The 25,993-nt window shown below is 36.9% G+C and overlaps 1 protein-coding gene across 1 annotated transcript; it reads right to left on the reverse strand.

The window, feature by feature from the left end:
* Window positions 1-330: 330 nt before the first annotated feature.
* Window positions 331-25,655, reverse strand: TOP2A (DNA topoisomerase II alpha). Its single transcript, XM_052658125.1, has 35 exons — window positions 25,635-25,655; window positions 24,619-24,774; window positions 24,319-24,409; window positions 23,990-24,053; window positions 22,765-22,910; window positions 22,480-22,577; window positions 21,797-22,009; window positions 21,291-21,464; window positions 20,806-20,907; window positions 20,561-20,698; window positions 19,388-19,526; window positions 18,237-18,394; window positions 17,791-17,916; window positions 17,418-17,528; window positions 17,166-17,271; window positions 16,965-17,074; window positions 16,395-16,487; window positions 15,893-16,007; window positions 15,681-15,802; window positions 14,069-14,217; window positions 11,863-12,094; window positions 11,552-11,686; window positions 11,235-11,435; window positions 10,862-11,057; window positions 9,257-9,348; window positions 8,989-9,153; window positions 8,780-8,863; window positions 7,562-7,744; window positions 7,157-7,247; window positions 2,562-2,714; window positions 2,204-2,324; window positions 2,045-2,088; window positions 1,504-1,638; window positions 789-988; window positions 331-459 (listed from the first exon to the last, which is right to left on the reverse strand). Exons 1-35 carry the CDS (start codon window positions 25,653-25,655, stop codon window positions 331-333), a joined length of 4,593 nt encoding a protein of 1,530 aa, XP_052514085.1.
* Window positions 25,656-25,993: the final 338 nt, after the last annotated feature.

The raw sequence follows: 25,993 nt of genomic DNA on the forward strand, positions 1-25,993 counted from the left end.
CAATTTTAGCTTAATAACTGTCAAACTACATTATGCTAAAGTTACCACACAACTATCCCAAGAGGCCAGGAGAGCCTAAAATCATACTTTAAAAGACAAAATAAAACAGACTAAATACATATACAAAGCAGAGAAGAAAACAAAACACTTTCCAGGAGATGGTCACAGTATTATACAGTATTACAGAGAGATAAAGGACACTTGGGCTCTACATACTTGACCTTAATGGTCCTGAACTAAAACTGCCTTCCCCAAACTAAATTCAGAGGGGAGGAGATTGAGACATTTACCTAACTTTAAGATCATTACTTAAAATAGTCACCTCACATTTTAAAAGAAATCATCTTCATCTGATTCTTCAAGGTACTTTATAGGTTTCTTTGTTCTTCCAGATTTTGCCCGAGAACCCACAGCTGAGTCCAAGTCCAGATGGAAATCATCGCTTTCCTCCTTGGGTTTCTAAAAAAGAAGAGCACAAGTAATTTCCAGTATCAACCAGACAGTAGAATTTCAATGCAAAAAATATACCAACAGACTACAACTCAAGGAATATTCCACCTTCTAACAAGTAGTAAGAAATAGACCAAAGGCAAATCTCTCATTGACTAATTAGTGACATTTAGCTGTTTTACAACTAAACTACATAGAGTAAAAGGGTAATGGATTTACATTTATTTTCTTAAAAATGTGCCACATTATTAGCAGCAAAGCTTGATTACGTGTTTTGCAATAACTTTTTTTCAGTGGAAAAAAAAACCTACAGTGAAAGGGCTGACTAGAATAAATACCTTGCTTGTGACCGCTTTGGAGATCAGTTTCTCAAAATTAGAGTCCGAATCATCAGAGGAGGATGCCTTCCTTTTGCGGCGAGTCTTGGTTTTGGGGGCATTAGGCTTTTTAGAGACATCGGAACCCAAGTCTGGGTCCTTTTTGGTTCTTTTTGGTGCAGCCCTTTTCTTGGCGCCTGTAGTGGAGGTGGGAGACTGACCTGTAACACAGGCATTCATCAGGGTCACTCTCAGCTGAATTGTTTACACAGCGAACTTTCTTTAGCAACTTGTTTTCCGCTTATATTTAACATAAGAAAAGACAACATAATCGAGACGAAAATGCATTAGAGAATTGAAATATTCTTAAGTATCCGATTTTTTTTTTTGTAGTTATATGTTTCATGTTAAATGTTTGTAACTGTTTCTAAGTCCCATCCCTGTCATAGATATGAGTTAGGATAACACCTGGCATTTTGAGAAATCCTCTTTTTTAAAATCTTTTGACTAGCAATTTTGATTATAAAGATCTAAGGATTTGTTTTCATTTAGACAAAGTCTTTATTTTAATATCTATAGTAAATTTGGAGAATAAAAATTTGAAGTTGACTTGTAGAAGCTAGTTCAGTTCAGTCGCTCAGTTGTGTCCGACTCTTTGCGACCCCATGAATCGCAGCACGCCAGGCCTCCCTGTCCATAATCCCAATATTAACCCAATTCAAAGACTGAGGCTCACTTTTTGCTGCTGTCTTCTTTGCTGTCACATTCTTTTTAGGAACAGGGTTTATGGTTTCAGTTACAGCTGGGAAGTCAGCAGCAGGAGAGCTTGGAGGAGGTGGTACATTATCCTCAGCATCATCAGCATCAAGCTCTGTAACTTCAAATGGAAAGGAAAGTAGTACATATAAGCAATACATTAAAATCTGTGCTTTGTCCCTGCTCTGAATTCCTATTCAAACACCATGCTTGTGACTTTTCTGGAATATTTCAAACACACTTTTATAACTTTGTTCTAATTTCTGGGTTCTTCATCAGCAAAGTTATTTTTTGTATCTCTAGCACAGTACCTGGCAAGCACATGGTTACTTTTAATATATTAAATGGAGAACTTATTCATGTGCAAAACTAAATCTAATGACCAATATCAATGTAATACTAACAAGAACCCACATTTATTTTCAAAGATAGGACTTGGATAATGTAGTCTGGGTTAGAAGCTAGGTGGACCTGAGTGTCCAGTAAAGCAGACATCTCACAATTTTTACTTAAATACATACCTGATGAGGCACTCTTCAGTGGCTTCAGTTCTTTGTTACTATGTCTAGAATAAAATAAAACATCCTGACGACCAGTTCTAAATGTGTCAAACAACAAAGAATATATCATCAACTATTAAAAACAATCATGCTAAAATCCCTATTAGAGAGGATACTTACTTTGGGGAAGTTTGGATCTTAGGTGGACTAGCATTTGATGGGACAAAATCATCTTGAGTGTCTTCATCAAAATCTGAAAAATCTTCATCTGAATCCAAATCCATTGTGAATTTGGTTTTTGCTGTTAAAAATATACATATGCAAAGAATCAAAAGGATAACAGGAGAAATATTTAATCCACAGATTAATATAATATGTCCTGAAGATATAAGCTTCAGTTTAATCTTTGTAAAGATGTCTTAATTTCTCAAAAATTTAATTACTGCTCTAAGATAACAATTTCTGGGATTATGTACCTCAAAATACACAGATCATTGAATCTTTCAGAATATGCATCATGTTCTTCACTTTTCCTTACCTGCTGCTCTCCGCGACTCTTTTTCTCGTGGGGGGACATCAAAATTACTTTCGTTACTGCTCATGTCTGATTCTGAATCAGACCAGGGGTTTCTTTTCTTTGCTTTCTTGATTGGTTTGAAAGGCAATGTAGTTTGTTTCTTTGTCTTGGTAACTGGAAAGGAGATAGGAATTAACCATCTTTACATATTCTCTGACTCACTTTTCTCCATCTATCACCCATCTATCCTTCAAATATTAGGTTGGCCAAAAACTTCATTTGGCTTAAAGTGTAAAAATAAAAGATATATTTTTCATATTTACTAAGGACTTTATTGAACAAAGCAGTCACTAACCGAAGGAACTTTTCGGCCAACCTAATACTTAACTCTGTACTAGTACTGGGAATACAATGGTGAACAGAAACATAGTCCCTCTTGCTAAGGAGCTTATAGCTTGGTCATCTAATCCCATAGTAGTAGTAATCCCACAGTATATGTGTTTACATAGGGCATGCATCAATAGTATGCGTGTATATGTATATAAATATGAGGCTTTTGCAAGAAAGAGATGTTTGAGCTGAGATCTGAAGGTTAAACAAGAGTTAACTAGTTGAAGGGAAATGGATGACAAACATTCTAGTTCAGGATATAACATGTACAAAGTTCTGTGAGACAATACAGTACATTTAGGAAGCTGAAAGAAATCCATTATGGCTGGAAAACAGAAGTCAGGGGGAGAATGGCTGGTCTTGTTAAGAATTTTGTTTTAAACAGGGAACTTATATGACCAGATTTGCATTTTTAAAGAGTTCTTATAGGCTATAGTGTGGAGATGGGAAAGGCTGCAAGATCAACAAGTTATAAAGTCAAGGCAAGGGAGACAATGCAAAAGGAAAGAATGGCTTGGCCCAAATCTTAAGGGACATTTAATGGCTGAGTTGAGGATGTTTAAAGTCACTAAGTCTTGTTAATTCTTAACCCCAACTGTCTCTCATACCCACCTTTTGCTATTTATTTCCTTCATTTAGGCCCAAAGATACGGACAGTCTCCTTATTGGTCTAGTTAGTTCCTTCTTCATATACCTAGTTGAATCCAACATATCCATCCTCCCCAACAACCTGGTTTCCTAACTCGTCACAATCTGATATAACTATTTGCTACTATTTTTCAAAATAAACCCTCCCACTCTGTGAAGGGGGCCTTCTCATTGTCCCATGCATATTATATAATTTTTCTTCTCTTAGTCTAGAATATCTAAACCTTACTCAGTCTGTGAGACTCTAACCCAAGTGTTATCTCTTTCACAAAGCCTGCATATACCCACACTGATTCCACTTTCTCTAAATCACTACAGTGGCTAGTATGTTCTGCTTTACTTCTCTTTCCTGATAAACCTCTTGAGGGTAAACACCATGCTTCCCCATTTCTTGTGTCCTCACAGTATTTGAGATGGTGATGGGAAATGTAAATGCTCAAAATACTTATTTGAGTCATTGGTTTTATATGCTAATTGGTTGCTTTGTGTTGTTCAGTTGCTAATTTGTGACCCACTCTTTGTGACCTCATAAACTGCAGCCAGGCTTCCCTGTCCTTCACTATCTCCTGGAGTTTGCTCAAATTCATGTTCACTGAGTTGGTGATGCTATCTAACCATCTCATCTTCTGCCACCCTCTTCTCCTTTTGCCTCCAATCTTTCCCAGCATCATGGTCTTTTCTAATGAGTTGGCCGTTAGCATCAAGTGGCCAAAGTACTGATTGCTAGGTAGTTTAAACAGCATAGTACATACAACATACTTTTATTACTTTTTTGGAGGATAATTGCTGTACAACGTTGTGTTGGTTTCTGCCATACAACAATGTGAATCAGCCATAACCATATATATATCCCTTCCCTCTTGAGCACCCCCCTCCCATCTTCTCACTACTTCTTTTTCAACACTAAGATGTTTAGGGGACAACAGGTATAGTTGGATGGTATCTGGATGAGTTTGAGCAAACTCTGGGAGACAGTGAAGGACAGGGAAGCCTGGAGTGCTGTAGTCCAGGGAGTCTCAAAGACTCGGACGTGACTAGTCAACTGAACAACAACAAAAGCTGTTTCTATTTGTTTTATTCATCTTTGTACTCCCCACAGAACTGAGCACACATTACCTATCACAGGTAGGCACTCAAGGATAGATATATACATCAATCCACGGAATAGAGCTGAGAATCCATAAATAAACTTTTTTGGCAAAAGTGAAAACAATTCAATGGGGAAAGTTTTTTCAGTATATGGTGCTGGGTCACCTGGATATCCACATGCAAAAGAATGAAGTTGGACCCCTTGCTTATACCATATACAACTTACTTCAAAATTACCTAAATGTAAAAGCTAAAACTAAAAACTCTTAGAGGAAAATAAGGGGTAAATCTTTTCTTCTTTTTTTCTGGCTATACCACAGGGCTTGCAGGATCTTAGTTCCCCAACTAGGGATCAAACCTGGGCCCTCAGTAGTGAAAGCACGGAGTCCTAATCATTGGACTGCCAGGGAATTCCCTAGGTGTAAATCTTTATGAACTTGGATTTGGCAAAAGATTAGATATGATACCAAAAATATGAGCAACAGAAGAAAAAGATAAATTAGACTTCATCAAAATTAAAAACTGCGTTTCAAAGGACATCATCAAGAAAATGAAAAGATATTTTACAGGCTGGCAGAAAATATTTGAGAATCATATATCTGATAAAGATCTGGCATCTAGAATGTAAAGAACTCTTGCAACTAACTCAATAATAAAAAGACAAATAACCCAATGTAAAAAATGGGCAAAGGATCTGAACAGACACTTCTCCAAAGAAATATAAAAGCCCCAAAGTGGAAACAATCCAGTCTATCAGCTGATGACCAAATAAATATAATGTGGTATATTCATACAGTGAAAAACTATTTGGCAACAAAACAGAATGAAGTATTGATACATGTTACAACATGGCTGACCCTTGAAAACATTATGTTAAGTGAAGAAGTCAGCCACAAAGGAAAATATTACATGATTCCATTCATATAAAATGTCCAGAATAGACAAATCTAGACACAGAAAGTAGATTGGTGGTTGCCTGGGGGGAGGGGGAGTTGGGAGAAAATGGGGAGTGACCATTAATGGGTACAGTGTTCTCTGCAGGGCAAGAAACTGTTCTAAAACTGAGTATACTAAAATCACTGAATGGTACACTTTAAATGAGTGAATCTTGCCTATGACTATGTTAAAACATCTCAATGAAGATGTTAAAAATAAGTAGATATTCAGTAAAGGCATAAACAAATGGTTAGAGTTGTTACTTCTATTTAATTTACTGCGTGGGTGTTAAGTATATCCCACGTACAGTGCTGAACTCTGGGGATAAAACAACATGACTAAGATGTGGTGACTGTCTTCAAGAAACTTTATATATGAATATGGTTCCAAATAGGAAAAGGAGTACGTTAAGGCTGTGTATTGTCACCCTGCTTATTTAACTTATATGCAGAGTACATCATGAGAAATGCTGGGCTGGAAGAAGCACAAGCTGGAATCAAGACTGCCGGGAGAAATATCAATCACCTCAGATATGCAGATGACACCACCCTTATGGCAGAAAGTGAAGAGGAACTAAAAAGCCTCTTGATGAAAGTGAAAGAGAGTGAAAAAGTTGGCTTAAAGCTCAACGTTCAGAAAACTAAGATCATGGTATCTGGTCGCATCACTTCATGGCAAATAGATGGGGAAACAGTGGAAACGGTGTCAGACTTTATTTTTGGGGGCTCCAAAATCACTGCAGATGGTGATTGCAGCCATGAAATTAAAAGACACTTACTCCTTGGAAGGAAAGTTATGACCAACCTAGACAGCATGTTCAAAAGCAGAAACATTACTTTGCCAACAAAGGCCTGTCTAGTCAAGGCTATGGTTTTTCCAGTGGTCATATATGAATGTGAGAGTTGGACTGTGAAGAAAACTGAGCACTGAAGAATCGATGCTTTTGAACTGTGGTGTTGGAGAAGACTCTTGAGAGTCCCTTGGACTGCAAGGAGATCCAACCAGTCCATTCTAAAGGAAATCAGTCCTGGGTGTTCATTAGAAGGAATGATGCTAAAGCTGAAACTCCAATACTTTGGCCACCTCATGCGAAGAGTTGACTCATTGGAAAAGACTCTGATGCTGGGAGGGATTTGGCACAGGAGGAGAAGGGGACGACAGAGGATGAGATGGCTAGATGGCATCACCGACTCGATGGACATGAGTTTGAGTGAACTCCGGGAGTTAGTGATGGACAGGGAGACCTGGTGTGCTGCAACTCATGGGGTCGCAAAGGGTTGGACATGGCTGAGCGACTGAACTGAACTGATGTTATATATATTAAAACCTCATAACCAGCTAGAAAGTGAAACTTAACAAACTGATCATTTTCTTCAGAGCCCAACAAAGTATTTCATTACAAAAATCAAATACCAAGGAGAAAGATAGGGAAGTTCAGATATAGTCCTTCATGGACCTCAAGAAGAACTTCTGAATATCTATGTGGAATGTACTAGGTAACGAACAGAATTTAATCTCAACCCTACATCATTTTCCTTAAGATGTTTCAATACCTGGCTGTCTTTTCTGTTTCTTTTCCAGCCTCAGTTTTAGGCTTTCTACTTCCATTCCTTCCTCTTGAGGGCTTCCTTCAGTATTTTCACTCTAAAAGATAGCATGACAAAGATGGTCAAATTCTGCCAACTTATTATTCAGAAAAATATAAGGTAAAATATACAAATATATATTTGGTCAAAGAATGATTTTTTTTTTCTATTTTGGCTAAGAGCTCTGAATAATGGTATGGGTATGACTTTTTCAAGATACTTAAACACTGAAAATAAATCAGGCTCGTAAGGAAGGGAAGTTATGATGAGTTCATAAATTCCAAACTACGGGATTAGAAGTTTTATGATTAGTTCAGTTCTAAGTGGAAAAATGCTTAAAGTGTTTTATGTATAAGCTTTCAAGAGTATTACCTTAATTTTCTTTTTAATTTTCTTTTCTGCCTCTGCTTTCATCTCTTCAGTCACTCGGGGGATGACTCTTTTTCCACTTGGAGAAGGCAAAATTTCTACCATTTGTGTTTTTTTCCCCTTTGCTTTCCCACCTTTCCCAGGAAGTCCTATTTGTTCATCTTGTTTCTCCTTTGCTTCAACAACCTAGAAAAGGTTGATATAAGAAAGCAAGTCTATGGGGAGGAAGATGGGAGGGAAGTTCAAAACAGAGGGGATATATGTATACCTATGGCTGATTCATGTTGAGGTTTGACAGAAAACAACAAAATTCTGTAAAGCAATTATCCTTCAATTAAAAAAAAAAAAAATATATATATATAAAATGGGGTCACACCAAAAAAAAAAAAAGAAAGCAAGTCTATAAGCTAACAAGGACATTACAGCATTGATGTCACTTTATCCCTAGGGACAGAATAAAAGGCAATGATTAAACTGATTTCAGTTTGTTACATCTCAAAGGTAAATTTGTGATAAGCTGTTCAAACATTAAGGCACACTTTGAAAAGTGGAGATAAAAGACTGAATTCTACATTTGATTCTACAACTTAACATTTGAGGATAAAATGGGGAATCAGAATTAAAGATAAAATACACATACATACACATAAATGTATATGTTTATAAACTCAAATAAGCAGAAAGGATGTCATTCCAGTAATGTATCCAATCACTGATTACAAGCTAGACATCCAAATTGAAGTGCAATAATATAAATCTTCACATTAAAGATTTTAGCTTAATTTATGGAATTAAGATACTTTTTCTTATGATAAAGATAATGTTGCAAAACAATATTACTGATTTGGTAACAAAGGATCCTCTTAAACTACTGATTAGCCAGCCCTGAAGGAAACCATCTTTGTCCTTTCAGGTTTACTTGGGGGGCTGGGTTGGTGTTCTTCTACATTTAAATTCTCACTCCCAATAGGTCAAAACCCAACTTTTGTCCTTTCCCCTTTTTGTGTGAAAACTTCTAGGTAGTGTGTTTCCTGGTACCATTTACTTTATTCTAACTTGTTTCTAACAATCTGTCACTTTATGTGTTATCTTGAAGTGTTTCTTCATGTCTCCTATATTCTTTCTATTGTCAACTGCGAAATTTCCTGACAAAGAGGTATATTGCTAGAATACCTTATTTCATTAATACAAATTCTAACATGGGCATTATAAACTACACACCTCCAGCTCTTCAACAAAAGCAGCCAAGTCTTCTTTCCACAAATCTGATGGACTCTTTCTCTTTAATGTTTCTAGCTCTTGCTCCTTCATAAGACAGTCAGAAAATAAGAGTTAATTTATGTGCATAAACAGCATTTTCCCAAAGCCCACAATTTTCTTTCACCATTAGAATACAACCAAGCAACATGTACTATCCAGGAACAACTCACTTTTTCATTTCTTAGTTTGCACAGTTCATCTTTCTTTTCCTTGGTTAGATACCAAAGAGGCATGTCAAGAAGGTAGTTGAAGGTGGGTCCAGAATCTGTTGCAGCGTCACTCTTTTCACTTTCCTTTTCATTGTCACTCTCTTCATTTTCTTCTTCATCTGGAACCTAAACAAGAAATTAAAATCTATCTTTAATAGGAAATGTGAAATATAGACATTAGACTGTACACAATCTTTAATAACATAGAAAACGCTAACCAAGAAATTACCTTTTGCTGGGCTTCTTTCCAAGCCTTCACAGGATCCGAATCATATCCTCTCTGAATCAGAACTTTAATTAACTCTTTCTTGGGCTTATTTTCTATTTAAACAAATGTGAACACAGACAGTAGTTTTGAGCAATATTTTATGAAAGGATAAAGTTTTTACCATATTAAGTCAAAGATTAAAACTGGAAATTATAAGGTCTTCTTGCATAAATTTGTGCATCCTGGTGGACACCAAGTCTTCTCCCTAAACCACTGATAAATATAAACTACCACAAGGGGGCAGTCAAATCATATATGAGGTTGTGATCTAATCAAAACAGAAGACAATCAAAACCTTTATTTCTGATAAATATCAACCTCAATTATACTGTTCTTTTAATTTCAACACTTGAGCAGGCTAGTTCTTAGTGCCACCATCCAAACACTGATTTCTCTTGATTATGGCCCCTTATAATGCATTTGTTCCCTTTTTTCTATAGTACCCCCTTCTCAATGTCTACTATAGTCAATTTATTAGACTTTGAGGGATACTGAATGTTACTAGCTGTGATATAGTGAGGTTCTAAGTGCCAATTAACTTGACATAAGTCACACCTTTAAGCCTTCTATATTAACTCTTCAAGAAGCCTGGAAAGTCTCTAGTATTTCCTAAATTCTAGGCAACTAAATATAATCTTTACTTTTTATTTTTGAGTCATACCCAATATTATTTATATAGCTTTGTCTTAAGTGGTAGTATCTGTGAAATTAGGGGACTGAGATGCCACTGTTATAGTATTTTAAAAGACCCATGAATATGTAACTACTAAGCTAAACATTTTTGTGTACCATTAGAAAATTATCCTATGATCACTATGTAACTTGTGTTGTCATGTTTTGGGACTTGCTACTACAACCCATAGTTACCTGGCTTTTCTAGTTAACCCTAGCCAGATCTGAGGCTTCTAACTTTAGTCAAAACTGTTTTTTCCTGGTAATACTTAAACTTTGATTTTGTTGCTTCCGAATGTCTTAAAATTCCCTTAGACATGACTTTCAGTCTTGGGTATGCAATTTACTTATAATATAATCCATTTAAAACCCTCCTTCCTTTTTGGTTTTTCTATCAGACTTATCTCTGCTGTTTATCAATCAGTTTACACAGGGACCTCTTCTAGCTCTCCATTCTCTTCCTGTCTAACGTAAAAGTGAAGTTGCTCAGTTGTGTCCGACTCTTTGTGACCCCATGGACTGTAGCCCACAAGGCTCCTCCATCCATGGAATTTTCTAGGCAAGTGTACTGGAGTGGGTTGCCATTTCCTTCTCCAGGGGATCTTCCCGATCTGGGGACCGAACCCGGGTCTCCCGCACTGCGGGCAGACGCTTTACCGTCTGAGCCACCGGGGAATGTTAACTAATTCCTGATTTCTCAAGATGCTCAGTTTAGGAAAAGCTATCTCTTTTAAACCATAAATGCTTATTTAGATATATGAAAGACACACATGGAACCAGCAGAAATAAATGGATTTTGTCCTCCCTCCCTATCATTCCTCTCACCAAAAATGTTTAAAGAAGTGAGGCAAGATTGTAATTTTAGTACAGGCAGTTTTCGGTCCAGAAACATACCAATGATTATTTTGCCATCTATTTTCTCTAAGATAAAGCGAGCCTGATTATTCAGTTTAGCAGATTCAGCACCAAGCATTCCTAGAAGCCATTCTTTTCTTAATCCATAATATTTAAGCCTGAGTTCAAAGAAGTCTCTTAGAATATCCAAAGCTGTGTCGTATTTCTTTAAACAGCCTACATGGTCAAAGAGGACCTAGAAGAGAAAAAACAAGATTAGAGTCAACAGTAGATAAATTGGCTAAACTTTAATGGTTTTAGAGGAATGACCTCATTCTTTGAAAATGTAAAAGTAGCCTAAGATATCCTTTAAAAATTGATATTAACCTGTAATATACATGGAAACATGTGTTTATCATAAAACAGGACATACCATAGAGTTACATGTGAGACTAGTTTGGAGTTTGAAGACTTTGTGTAGTCCAACTCTCTCTGCCTCTGCCAGTTTTTCTTCAGTCATCTTCACAACAAACTTCACAGTGGTGTCTGTGTGGTATTCCCTATAATCTGTTATGAGAGGGGGTGTCTTCTCAGTGCCATTCAACATGGGCTCAAGAACCTGTTCTTTATACGTCTAAAAGAAAGAATCCTTTTGTAAGTTTCTAAAACTTAGGCTCCTGTATATTCAACATACGTTAGTATAAAAAATGTTTCCCCATCACAGAAATCAAAAAAGAAATCCTTACTTACCTGGGTCCACGTTCTGATGGGAAGCTCTGAGATTTCAATGGTTGTAGAATTAAGAATAGCCACTTCACCACTAATCACATATTGATTTGGAGCCAGCTCCTCAATAGTACCCTTGAAGTTCTTGTAACTTGGAAGCTAAATTGGTATTTAAAAAAAGAATGTTTTCGAAATGTGATATAAAACAAATCCCAACAGCATTAAACAGTAAATCTAACATTAAGCAAGAAATAAATTTTTATGCTCTTTAACTACACCATCTGCTGAATTGAAACCAGAGGAAAACTAAGGTTCTGAGTCCACGGAATAGTTACCATTGGCAAAGGTTCTTCTCCATCCATCAAACGTCTGATGTTATTCACAACTTCACGAACATCAAAGTTGGGGATTTTGCAGGACCACCCAGTACCAATTCCTTCAGCGCCATTTATCAACACCATGGGTATAATAGGAATGTACCATTCAGGCTCAACACGCTGGTTGTCATCATATAAAAACTTTAAAGTATGGTCATCTTTTGCTGGAAATAACAACCGAGCCAAAGGGCTAAAGAAAACAAAGAATGTTGTTTTAGAAAAATATTGTCTTTGACACAACTTTCATGGAAAGAACATGTGTTATTTCAGATATATACATAAAATTACCTTGGCTTTACCTGTTAATATTCATTTACCAATATTATTTATTGAGTATTTTCTACATATATGTCAAGCACTGCAGACATTAAATCTCAGTCTTTAAGGAGCTCACTACAGGTAGATACTCTAGTAGTACAGCCAATGAATGTACATTTTGTCAGGTGGTATGATAAATATTAAATAGATAAAGTAGCTAAAATTGGTTGAGGGGCTGCTAAGGAATGGTAAGCCTTTTCTGATAGGATAATACTTGAACACAGAAGAAACTGAGAGAAAGTGTACAGCAAACAGAGATACCAGGAGGTCAGAGGCACTGAGGGAGTGTGCTTGGCCTGTTTGATTATAGGCAAAGAGGCCAGGTGTGTTTGAAGAGATAGTATGAGATGGAATCAAGACATGGGGAGGGGGAGCATAGATCATATAGGGTCTGGCTTGCTTAAATAAAGCTCTAGTTTTTCTCTGAATGAAGAAGTTGTTCCAGTGGCTAAGAATCCACCTTCCAATGCAGGGGACATGGGTTTGATCCCTGGTCAGGGAACTAAGATCCCATATGCTGTGAGGCAGCTAATGAGCCCGTACACTCTAGAGTCCATGCACCACAACTAAAGAGAAGCTCGTGTGCTACAATGAAGATTCTGCATGTGACAACTAAGACCTGATACAGCCAAATAAATAAATATTTTTTTTAAAGTTGGAAGGCTTTGAACTCGAGTAACCTATTTGAAAAAATTAATCAACTGCCAACAGAAAGAAGGGTGGTAGACTAGTCTATATAATGAATGGGGTGACTAAGTATTTTTCCAGTTCAGAGTCCCCAGGACTTGCTGATGAACTGGATCCAAGTATAGAGAAAACAAGTCAAAGGTAACTCCAAATTTTTGGCCTGAGAATTAGGAGGATGGTATTTCATTTACTGAGACAGGGACTAACAGTGTAGTTTTGAGCTTATGTGTGAAATATTTATTAGACATCCAAGTAGTAAAAGCTGAAAGGGACATGAAATTTAGAGGCCAGGGCTGGAACTGAGACTGGATGCATGAGACATCATCCCTGGATGGGAAGGCAGTATAGTTAGTGGAAGAGATCAGATGAAGAAGCCCCAGGGCAGGCCATAATTTGGAGGTTGGGAAGATGAGAAGGACCTAGTGAAGAAGACTAATAAGGAGGAGAACCAACAGCCTGGTGTCCTGGAGGACAAATAGAAAAAAAGAGGTTCAGGGATGGAATTGTTAATTATGCCCTATGCTGTTGAAAGAATGAATAAGATGACAGTTGAAAACTGACCAATCATAATGTACTTTCCACAGACTTGTAAAGGAAGTAGGATTTCCACTTGTGGTATTTAAGAATTAAATTCTAATCTTGACTCTGGCTCAAGTTTCTTAATCTTGGCACTACTGGGTCAAATAGTTCTGTGCTGTGCAAGTGCTGTCCTGTGCATTATAGAGCGTTCAGCAACACCCCTGGCCTCACTAGATGCCAGGAGCATGGCTCCCCTAGTCACGACAATCAAAGATGTCTCCAGACATTGCCATATGTGCCCTCAAGGATGAAATCTACTCTGGTTGATAACCACAGCTCTAGATGGAGAAAAGAGAAGAAAATAAAAAGAATCAAGAGTAAAACATTTATAGTTTGGCAAGGAAACATTTTAAGGGATATAAAGGCTAAGCTATCAAACAAATGGAATTTTGATTTTCTACTCATTGAAAAGAGTAGACTAATTAAAATTTAATGAGCTAGTTTAAAACAATTAAGAATGCAAACATTTGCATCAAAAATCCATTTTCTGATTAACTGAATTTTTCTGTTTTTGATCAACTAACTCATAATACTTCAAAACTGGAAATGGCAATTTACTAAAAATTGGAAGCATACCCACCTGAGCATTGTGAAGATGTATCGAGGACTAGCAGAGTCCTTGCCACCATGCAACCTGGTACCAAACTGACCAATGGGCTGCAAAAGGTTCAGATTATTGCTGCCCACAAAGTTCTGAGCCAAATTGATAATGGTCATCATTAGTGACATCTGGGGGAAAAAAAGATTCATTAGTCTCATCCATAGCCTCTCAATAATAACATGTCTATTGTTATGACTATATTTCACTATAATCTGGTAAGGTTTTATGAAGTGTAGATGTTTATTGGCTTTTCCAAGATAAATACATGGCAGACGTAGTACCTAAACCTAAGACTTCTGGCTCCTAGTTCAGGGTGCTTGCCTTCCAGCAATTTCTATCAAACCCTGAAGGCACAGCTCCTCTATTAACCTCTGCAGAATGAAGTATTTCCTCCTTCGTGTTAAACACTTTACTCCTTTCTATTCTAGCATGTTTCACTCTATTCTATAGTTGTGCGAGTGTATGTGCACATGTGTGTAGCCCTCTGGCTTAACTGTGATTATATGTTAAAGGTAGAGAATATATATGATTTAATTTTGTATATTCTGTACATGGTAAGCATTAAACAAATATTTACTAGGTGAACACCTACAAAGTACCTACTATATTTTGATTTGAAGCAACAAGCAAGACAATCATCTCTTTAAAAATCTAGAAACTTACAGGCAATCTTATTCTTTAACAATGTTTTATATAATAAATGCAAAAAACCAATTTCAAAATAAAAAACAAATAGATGTATGTTTGTATAAAGGCAATCAATTCAGACATATATGAAAAATTCGAAAACTGCCCTTTCCCATTCCCAGGGATAACCAAAGATAACAGTTTGGAGTATATTACTATTCTGCTCTTCTTTTCTTTTCCCTCACTTGATAATAGACCATGGATGTTCTTCAGTGTTAGTACCTATAGATATGTTGTTGTTGCTAAGTCATGTCTCTTTTGTGACCCCATGGAATCTAGCCTGCCAGGCTCCTCCTCTGTCCATGGGATTTCCCAGGCAAGAATACTGGAGTGGGTTGCCGTTTCCTTCTCCAGGGGATATTCCTGACCCAAGGATTGAACCTTGTCTCCGGCATTGGCAGGCAGATTCTTTACCTCTGAGCCACCAGGGAAGCCCGACCTATCAGTTATATTAGTGATTCCATGTACAGACGTCATAATTTATAATAATTTTCCAATTGATGGACACTTTCCATGTCTAAATTTTGGCATAACAAAGTTATAGCAAACATTACTAAATATTAATGTCTTTGAATGTAGATCCTTGCATTTCTTTTGATTATAGCAGCCTTGTGTTAGACATTCCCTTCTCCAGGGGATCTTCCCAAATCAGGAATTGAGTGTGGGTCTCTTGCGTTGCAGACATATTCCTTACCCTCTGAACCACCAGGGAAGCCCATTATAGGAACATTATTTTTATAAACAGATTGTTGGTTACGAAATAATTTTCCAGTTTGATATATTTCACCAAATTGTTCTCTATTATGGATGTACCAGCTTATACTTTCATCAACTGTTTGGAAAATGACTTTGCAGGTATTTCTGCTACACTGCTTTCCAGAAACATTATAGATTATGTGTTTACCTCACCATGATGATAAGAGGACATCTCCGCTACTGACCCAGCTAACTGGGCAACCTTCACCTCTCGCTTGTCATTCCGTTTGAAACATGTAAACAAAACCTTTCTCTGACCTGGTTTCAAACCTTCAAAATGAAAAAAGTGCAAATATTAACATCCTTAATTTAATCATTTCTAGGCATTGATTTCCATCTTATGGTAAAAATAGAACTCACCATCCACCATAGATGGGATAGATCTTTCATTATCAGAATTTGAGAACAGGATAAGTTCCTTGTTTATGAAGTCATTGTATGTCAGATATGTGGTAGCTTGCCCATACAAATAATCCTGAGGACCAAAGAGAGTATTACATGATCTAGTTTAAGATAAAAAACATCACTGGTCTTAACAATGCTTAATGCAAAAATAAAACAAAGCATTATCATTTCTATGATAATTATTAAAGTCCTTCAAAAACAAAAGTATTATGTTTTAAAGACAAAAAGCAAATTTATTTGCTGCACAATTAGGAAAAAAGTTTATTGACTTTGTAGTTTCTTTCCGGTCCAATACATTTATGCAGCAATTATTAAATAAGAATAAGGATATTTATAAGTAGTTATCTATTAACTTTTTTACTGAAACATTTATTTAGTAGCCTTAATTTGCTATACTATCAATTCTAAAAGGTCAGTAAATAGTACATTTTGTGGGATATGTTTAAAATTTTCTTACATCAGGAAGGCCAAGTAACTTTCGTTGTCTTCTATCTTCCATGAAATGAGTTAACCATTCCTTTCGATCATCTATCTGCTTTTTGCTAAAGGCCTACAAATTAGAAGATAAAAAAGATGTTACTGGCACTAACAGATAACAATATACTTTTTCTAGAAAAAACTAACAAACCATAAAAACTCAGTTTCTAAAATATCTGATTCCTTTCTTTGGAATATGTGTACTGAAAATCATCTATTTTATAAAACATTTTATTATATGAAAAATTAAATGTTTCAGTTGACTAGTTAAAACATTGATTTCTAAAAACAGTGTGTGTATGTGCTCAGCTGTGTCTGACTCTGCAACCCGATGGACTGTAGCCCACCAGGCTCCCTTGTCCATGGGATTTTCCAGTCAACTATACTGGAGTGGGCTGCCATTTCTTTCTCTAGGGGATCTTCCCGACCCAGGGATGGAACCCATGTCTTTTGCATCTCCTGCATTGGCAGGGAATTTTTTTTTACTACTGTGCCACCTGGGAAGCCCCCCTAAAACCAGAATATATTTGTGAAATACACTCAAACTCACCAGGCTGATTGCAGCATCATCTTCGGGACCGGAATATTTGAATTGGATACGATGTCTTTTCATATCTGCAAAGTATTCTTTAGCTTCCTTTGATGTGCTGGTACCCAAACCTAGAAAAGCAAGAACACCAAGTTACTCCATACAAACCTGTACAATGGTATACAACAAAATGAGAAGTTCTATGTGAGTTTCAGTACAAACCTTTGTAATACTTGACTTTCCATTTTTTATGATTTGGTGTAGAACTCTTCCATTCTTCAAACTCAGGAAGGCTATAGAATGCCATTTCTTGCTTGTTTTTAGACACCTGAGGTAAAAAACACATTGCTATGGCTTTCCACACTGCTGGGTTCCCTGCATACCATCACACATCATTGAGGTTATATGTGTATCCAGGGTTGAGGAGTATAGAACCTTCAAATATCCATTATGGTATCTTAGAAATCAGTATACCTTTACAATAGGAGTGATAAATTCCTCCAGAAAACGATGTCGCAGAAGAGAGGGCCAGTTATGATGGATAAAATTAATCAGCAAGCCTTTGATATGGGAACCGTCTTGGTCCTAGAAATACATGGAAAGCCAAAACACAAAAGATTTGCTTAGAAACTAAAAAAAATTGTGACTGACATACTGGCAATTTCTCAAAAGTTTTTCTGTGGGGATTAAAGAAAAAAAAAAAGCTATTCAAATTTTGACTCACTTAACCTGTATTATATAATATGCATAAAATAGAAACATTTCTTAACTAGATGTGGACTAAAGATAAATAATATCCTTTCATGGCAGGAAAGCAATGCAACAATAAGACATATTTAATTCTGACCTGATCTGTCATAATCATTATCTTTCCATAACGTAGAGTCTTCAATGAATCTTCATCTTCATAGTTTTTCTTGTACTGAAGACCCACAATCTTGATTATATTGTTAATTTCAGCATTTTCCATTATCTGAAATGGACATATAGACAAAAAAGTAAGATTTTGTTTACAAACTTTAAAGGAACAAAGAATTATAACAGTATATGTTGCTTGGGTTTTTTGAAACTCCAGTATTTTTGAGTTATTAGAAGCAGCAGCAGCAGCAGCGGCAGCAGCCTATACTTTACTAAGTCAGAAAGATCTGTTAAGATATGCTACATTATACCCAATTTTCTAAAATAACGACAAACTAAGATATATTTTAAAATATCTTATTTATATCTTATATCCTCCCAATAAGGGGATGAAATATAAGCTTAGATTCTGAAGATAGTTTTTATATACTCTACCTGTTTATGAGAAGCTTCTCGTACATTGAGTATTTTTCCTCTAAGAGGGAAAACCCCATACTTGTCTCTCCCAACCACACCAAGGCCTGAAACAGCTAAAGTTTTAGCTGAGTCTCCTTCTGTCAGGATAAGTGTACACTCAGTAGAGTTTCGGCCTCCTAAAATAAATGAATATTAGCATATTTAGTTCAACCTCAAATATACTAACTCAGACATGTAATAAAACACAAATAACTTACCATTCATAACAAGTTGGTTTGAGAGTCAAATAGAGCTAAGTAATTGGACATATAGTTTAACTAAAATTTGTAAGTTAATAAAGTCTTAGTTTCCTAGACTAATCTTTCATGATAATTATACTGTTGCCAAACATTTGCTTGATCATATTACATTTAACATATTTTGTGGGTAATGAGGTTTAGGACATGCCTCCAAAAAATGGCACCTTGGCACATTATCTTAAGCTCAGGGAGTTTTGAGAAAAGAAAACTTTGGTAGAAGCAAGAATCTCTCTCTGATCTCTCCCCTAAACTTCTCCCCTGAAGCAGGTCATAAGATCCTCATGCAAGAGGTGCTCGCCTTAAACCCGGAAGAAAAGAACATTTTAATCTAAGATTAAAGGTCACCAAGAAGAATCTGAATGAAAAGGCCATGCTAAGTTTCCCCAGGTTTAATAATCACTGTCTTATCATTATCTTACCAGAACTTTGCATTCTTCATCAAAGCTAGCATAAAATCACTTAGGTTTAAGCATTTTTTTGGGTTTTCACTTCCTTACAAGTTTTCTGGTCACATGAAACTATATTAAATAAATACACTTGCTTTTTTCCGTTAATGTCTATCATTTTATTTTTCAGAGATAGCCAGGGACTTAAGAAGGTTGAGAAGACTTTTTCCTCCTCTACAGTAGGTAATAGATTACTATATAAATATTCTTGTTTTATACACCAAAATAATCATTTCAAAATATTTTTAACAGTTAAAAATGGAAATGACCCAAGTGTTCAGTAACAGGGAACTGGTTGATTTTTAACAAAGTACAAACATTCTGTTGAATATTAAGTGTCAAGGGAAAAATATCCACAGTATGCTGTCAATGAATCAAATCAAATAAGTCTAAGATTTAAACTTTGGAAACATTAAATGTGTACCTGCATCATTGGCATCATCAAGTTTGGGAATTCCTTTGATTCTATTATGTTTTACAGCAGAACACTTCTTGTTTAACTGGATTTGGGCCTTAAATTTCACCCAATTTAGTATACTTTCTACAATACCACAGCCAATTGCCTGAAAATGAGAAGATTCATGTTAGGGAAGAAGAGTTCTGTCAGAAATATGGAATACAAAATGAACTCCCACAAAAATGGGCAGAATGTGGCACATTTTCCTGTCTCAGGTTATCACCACTGAGGGAGCTGATTCCTTTGGGTTTTCATTCGATATTTACTGACTACATACTTATATGGTGCCAGGCACTGAGCTCCATGTGGAGATCTAGCGGTTAAAACAAATTAGCCGTAGTCCTTGTCCTAAAGGAGTCTGGTATACAACAAGGAAGACAGAAATAAAATGAGCGATTACAGTGTGAAGAGATAAGTAGAAAGCATATCATGTATAATAATACATGGCTAGTGTCTTATGGGAACAAATTTTTAGGGAAATGAACAGAAAGTAAGGGTTTTCCTAAAGAAATGACAGTTAAGACCTAAAGTAGTCAGCCAAGTGAAAAGCATTTCAGGCAGGGTAATCCTTCTGTCTGAAACGTGAAAAAGCTCTAAAGAGGGAAAGAGTACTCTGTTTTTGAGTAATTTAAAGCCAGTAGGAGTGAGACTTAGGTAATGTGGGAAAAGTGGTACTGAGATAAGGTTGGAAATGGCAGGGTCTTATAGGCTGAATTAAGGAATTTAGGTTTATGCAACCTAACAGTTGGTTGGGGCCTTTGACTAAACAGGACATACTTTTGTTTTTTGGGGGTGGGGAAGTTCCATGAATGGCGATTAGTGAGTATGGAGAGAACTGATTCAGTTTTGGATGTGTCCGCTGAGAGCAACTTAAGGCATTCAATGCTTGGTAAGTAGTTAGATGAGATAAATTCAGAAGTGATCTGAACTGGTGACATGTAATGGCAAAATAAATAGAGATGGCATATAGATGATAATTAAGGGCTTGGTAAGAGCTGGTAAGCGGTAAGGGTTGTTTTTTTAATTTCCTTTTCAGAGAGAGAAGACATGTGGGAGGAATTTTGGTTTCTGCAGAGCTGAGAAGGGCAATGGAAAATAAAGGAAGATGCTTCTATCTTTTATTTCCTTCCAAGTACTCACAGCTTTGATGAATTTTTCACTCAGCTGGCATGTTGATCCAAAGCTCTTGACTTGTAAAGTCATGTTCTCTTTTGTCTGGGAGTCGAAGGTTGGGTTTTCAATTAAGGCATTCACAAAAATCCACATGTGATTTTTTACCTGCAGTAAAAATTGACAGTAAATTACTAAACATTTACTCATGTTTTATTTATAGACTTTCGCTTCTTCCTTGACTTTCTCGAAAGAACAGTGTTAAAGGATCGTACCTGATGTGCTTTTACTGCAACACCACCCTTGTTCTTTTTCTTCACAACATCAACAAGTTTAGTCACAATCTGATCAGCTACATAATCAACATGTCTGCCACCCTAATGAGGAAAAATACCAAACTGTAAATGCATTACCCTCAAAATTGTAATCATAATCAAACATTAAAAAAAAGCTAATTTAGTGTTCTCTGGGAGGGATTGGGGGCAGGAGGAGAAGGGGACGACCGAGGATGAGATGGCTGGATGGCATCACGGACTCGATGGACGTGAGTCTGAGTGAACTCCGGGAGATGGTGATGAACAGGGAGGCCTGGCGTGCTGCGATCCATGGGGTCGCAAAGAGTCGGACACGACTGAGAGACTGAACTGAACTGATGCCAAGGTAGCCAAATATTCAAGTTCATTTTATATATTTAAAACAAGGATAGTTATATGAAATATGTAAAGATAAATCATGACTGATAATTCAAAAATAAAATTACCTTGGAAGTAGCAATGCTGTTGACAAAGCTAATTTGCTGAAAGCCTTTTTCACTCATTGTTAAACATACTTCCCACCTGTGGTTTACTTGTTCATGGATAATTTTCAGTGGATTGCCAGTTTCATCTACCTTGTCCTTCAGATACAGATCTACATAGCTACGGAATCCTTTCACCTAAAAAATAATAGTATTAATTTTTTTTTAAGTAAATGAAAAAGTAGGTTTTAATAAAGATGCTTCAAAACTAATGAAACGGTGTTCACTGATATGTATAAAAGGATGGTCATTAAAGGACACAAAAGGATTTACTTATAAGATTCTTTGAGAAAGACTTCAGTGAACTTAAGTAAGTTAACTGATTTTTAAAAAATGTGGCATTATGTTTTCTTTACAGGAACACATCTGAGAAGTGGTAAGAAAAACAAACGGGAGGAAAAAAAAAATCAACTTTGCTTTTGACGATGGTCACAAAGTACCTCATTGCCTACATCCAATAAAATACTTACTGGAAGCCTATTTCCATTGAGATAGACCTTGACATCTTTAGTGGATCCAGCAATATCATATGCTCTTCTAACCATCAGTGCAACAATATCTTTGTCTAGGCTTTGCATTTTAAACTTAGACAAATCAGGGTGGAAGGTAATACATGTATAATCTTCTCCACTAAAGGGCTTGAGTTCCATCTCACCAGCTTTCCCCATGTTATCCATCCATGTCTATGGAAATAAAGAATAGAGAGAAAAAAATTCAAGTTATCTCACAAACTAGAATTAAATAACACAAATTTACAAGTCCTAAAACAAACACACACACCCAACCAAACCAACCCCCACCCCCCAACTTCCCTAATATACATTTATGAGTAACTTTCTATGAGCTTCCCTAGTGGCTCAGAGGGCAAAGCATCTGCCTGCAATGCAGGAGGCCGGGGTTTGATCCCTGGGTGGGGAAGATCCCCTCGAGAAGGATATGGCACCCCACTCCAGTACTCTTGCCTGGAAAACCATGGACGGAGAAGCTTGGTAGACTACAGTCTGTGGTGTCACAAAGAGTTGGACACGGCTGAGTGACTTCCCTTTCCCTTTCCCATGATTTAATAGATCATAAATTAAGTTAAACCATTAATGCCACTATAAATTGCTACAGCATAATTTATAATCAAGGCACAAGATACTCATTTACTTACCTGTTTGAACATTTTCTTGTATTCTCTACTTGCTGTTTCCACAGTAAATTTGGTACTGAATATGTTACACAGTTTGGCTCCATAGCCATTTCGACCACCTGGGCAAATAAATGTAAAATATGATTTAATTGTTCTTATCTCATTTACAGCTTTATTTCTTAATCACTGGCAATGCTATTTAATTATAGAGATTTATTGCCATATTTTTAACCTTTAGGCCACAATCTTTGAAAAGATGTATTTTTGCAGCAACAAATGCGTTTTTTATTTTCCTCAATACTCTACCTGTTACTTTCTTTTCTTCATCATCATAGTTGCTAGAAGTTAGGAGCTGTCCAAAGATGAGAGCTGGGACATACATCTTCTCAACTTTGTGTTCGACAACAGGAATACCTTTTCCATTATTCCATATACTAATTAAATTGTTTTCCCTAAGAAAAGAAGATTGATTTTTTTTTTGTAAAACAGATGTTAAGCTAGTGCTTAATTCTTTTCATATTTAAATACCATTGTCTCTAAAACACACATCTCAATTTCTTTATGAGTCTTTATATATATACCTTCTGAAATTCAGCATACTTAGTTCCTAACACTCATGAAATAGGAGCCAAGAGGAAAAAAAAAATCGGTCCTTTTCCAACACCTGGGCAGACACTGATAATACTGAAAAAATATGAAGCTTTAAAATGTTAGGATAAACAAAGGGAAATGACTTATGCCCAATGGAAAGAAAAGGACAAAATTTGGAAACAATATTATTATACCGCTTTTAAGAGGATCATCTGCACTGTCCCAGCTCCCTTAGCTTTCCCACCTGACAAAGCACACTGGCAAAACAAATATGAAAGAGCATCATCAATTGTAAACGTCCCTGCTCACCAACATAATGTTCAAAATTTATTTGGACTTATATTTTAGTTCTAACGACACACACTGTGGTTCTTATTACACGTAGCTTAAAACTAGCTTAATATTTTTTCAAAGACTATGGTATCAAGTCCTTAGGAGCACTCAAGCACATCATTAACACATTTCCCAAAAAGAATCTAAAGTATAGTTTATGTTATAACTGATTAGGATAATAAAGGGAAGCAACACCCTGACTACCCACAAAAGGACATTTATAAGCAGAAAAGTTAGATCATATTCTTTATCACCATCTGCTGGCTTCCTGTTTGAACAGCATCATGAGAAAAAGTTATAGCTATAGACTCTGGAATACTTAGAGAACTTATTGGAGATGTTTATTGAAATATTTAGAAATAAAATGTTATAATGTCTATAATTTATTTTGAAATGATTAAAAAATATAGATGGTACCAATATGGCAAAGTGTTGATAACTGTTGGATCTAGATGGTAGCTATCTAGATTGCTCATTTTAGCACTCTACCTTTCTGCAGTTTTGCAAAATTCCATTAAAAAAATGCTCAACTTTACTATAAATCAAGTAAATGCAATTAATAGCAACAGGGTGCTACAAAAAACAAAAGACTAAGCAGGAGACTTACGGGTCAATTGTGATTCTAATACAAGACATTTTTGGGTCCCTTTGTTTGTTGTCTGCAGCATTGACTGAAAGAAAAAACACATTTGTAAAAAGTTAAAGTATTTTAGAAAACACTCTTTGCCTCTAAGATACAAAAAGAAAAAAAATCTCAGGCAGTGCAGGAGTAACATTGATGAGGTATTCATTTAGCAATTTTTATTCATAGGACTGTTTCTAAGAACTCAGCTTCCTAGATTCCAGCAGACTGTCTAACCTTTGCCAACTGTTTTTTGCTAGGAATAATACTTCTCACATCTGACCAGCAGATCTTTGTATTAAGAATATACTTACCTAGAATCTCATCAAAGATTTTGTACAAACCAGGAACGTAAGTGACTTCCCTATAGTTAATGCCAGTATCTTCATCGTAAACCCACATTTGCTAGAAATAAGACAAAGAAACAGGGTTACTTTATATATCTACTTTGTTTTATTATCACGGTTCCTGTAAAGTCTTCTCAATTAATATGACAATGTAGATGATAGCTTAGGCCAGTTCCAGAAGACAAAGTACATGAAATATAGAAAATTAACCTGGACAAGTATTCATCTTAACTACTTAGTAACTACATTTAATTAGCCTGATTTTACCTGGGTCACTGATTCCACAGAGCCAATGTAGGTGTCTGGGCGGAGCAGGATATGTTCCAGTTGTGTTTTCTTTTGATAGATTCTTTCAATAGACAATCTTTTTTTAGCATCTTCATTTTTCTTTGTTTTGCTGACTTGCATATTTTCGTTTACAGGCTAGCAATTTTTTAAAAAATTGAAGAAAAGGGATTTTGAATCATAGGTTTATCAGAAACCAGAAACAAAATACCTATCATAGTGATCTGCTTACACACACCAAAACAAATCACAGACTTTTGGTAGGTTCTCAGTGGAGCTGACATAGTGTTGTACAAACATGGCAATATAAGTTAACTGCAGCAGGTTCCCCCCAAGTGTCAGTTTAAACAGACATATTATTTTGCCGTGTGTATCTGACATGGAAATACTTCCATGCGTTAGATGCCATCAACAGCACACATCCCCTTTTTTCAGGTACTCCACACATATCTACTGAGTGCCTACCAGGTCTCAGGCACATAATAGATTCTACAGTAGCAGTTTGGGAGGATAGGGATTCCATCCTTTGGACACGTTAACGTTTTAAACACAGGAGGGACTTATTTTGAGCATCTCGGACCTGCCGGCTCCATAGTGGGAACCCTGTTCCTTGCTCTGCACTGTCCAAAGTTAGGGTCATCCAATCCCATTTTCAGCCCCAGGTGGGAGAGGAAAGCATCTCTCAGTGCCGCGTAAAGCTACATGCGGACCAGGATCCCATCGACCTACACTGGGACCAAATGAATCTCTAGAAACAGTGAGACACAACGCCACACCCTAGAAGTCAGTACAGCCGACAATACTTCACTACTAGCACCAGAAAAAGGTTTCAGTCTCTTCGCGATCATGCCGAGCCCAAGGGACCCGAGTAGACGCGGAAAACCCGCGCCCAGCCCTCGGCCGCCGGACCACGACCCAGACGCCTCTCTCTCCCCGGCAGCCGGAGAGATGCCGGGCCGCGCTGAGGCTCCGCGGCGCGCCCCTCCCGCGAGCTGTACCTGTAGTGGCGACACCTCCATGGTGACGGTCGTGAAGAGGCTCGAGAACCCTGCAAGTGACTAAACCGGTGGGACCCTCGAGACAATCACGGAGCAAGCCTCTTCTCCACAGACGCACGTCGGTTAGGAGAGAGCTTCCACTCCGGTTTGAACCTTCCGCTAGCCCGCCCAAATCAGATAAGCCAATCGTTGACGCGCTCTCATCAGCTCCGTCCCGAGAAACCAATCAGGGCTGTTTTTTTATATTCACCAATAAACAGCTGAGCTGACCCGTTCGAATGAACCAATTAGAGGAGGGAGGTGGGACTAGAGGGTTTTAAAAGACACCACTCGGAGTCGTTGCTGAGGGACGGACAGGG

The sequence above is a fragment of the Budorcas taxicolor genome, chromosome 19, assembly GCF_023091745.1.
Source record: "Budorcas taxicolor isolate Tak-1 chromosome 19, Takin1.1, whole genome shotgun sequence".
NCBI classification, from domain to species: domain Eukaryota; kingdom Metazoa; phylum Chordata; class Mammalia; order Artiodactyla; family Bovidae; genus Budorcas; species Budorcas taxicolor.

What these genes read in the sequence shown, in the direction of transcription:
- TOP2A (XM_052658125.1), bottom strand. Translation starts at nt 25,655, where the DNA reads ATGGAGGTGTCGCCACTACAG. An exon ending in ATTAGAATCACAATTGACCC is followed by an intron (nt 22,911 to 23,989) that starts GTAAGTCTCCTG and finishes TTCTTTTCTTAG; the next exon opens with GGAAAACAATTTAATTAGTA. An exon ending in AAGATCCAAACTTCCCCAAA is followed by an intron (nt 2,089 to 2,203) that starts GTAAGTATCCTC and finishes ATTTTATTCTAG; the next exon opens with ACATAGTAACAAAGAACTGA.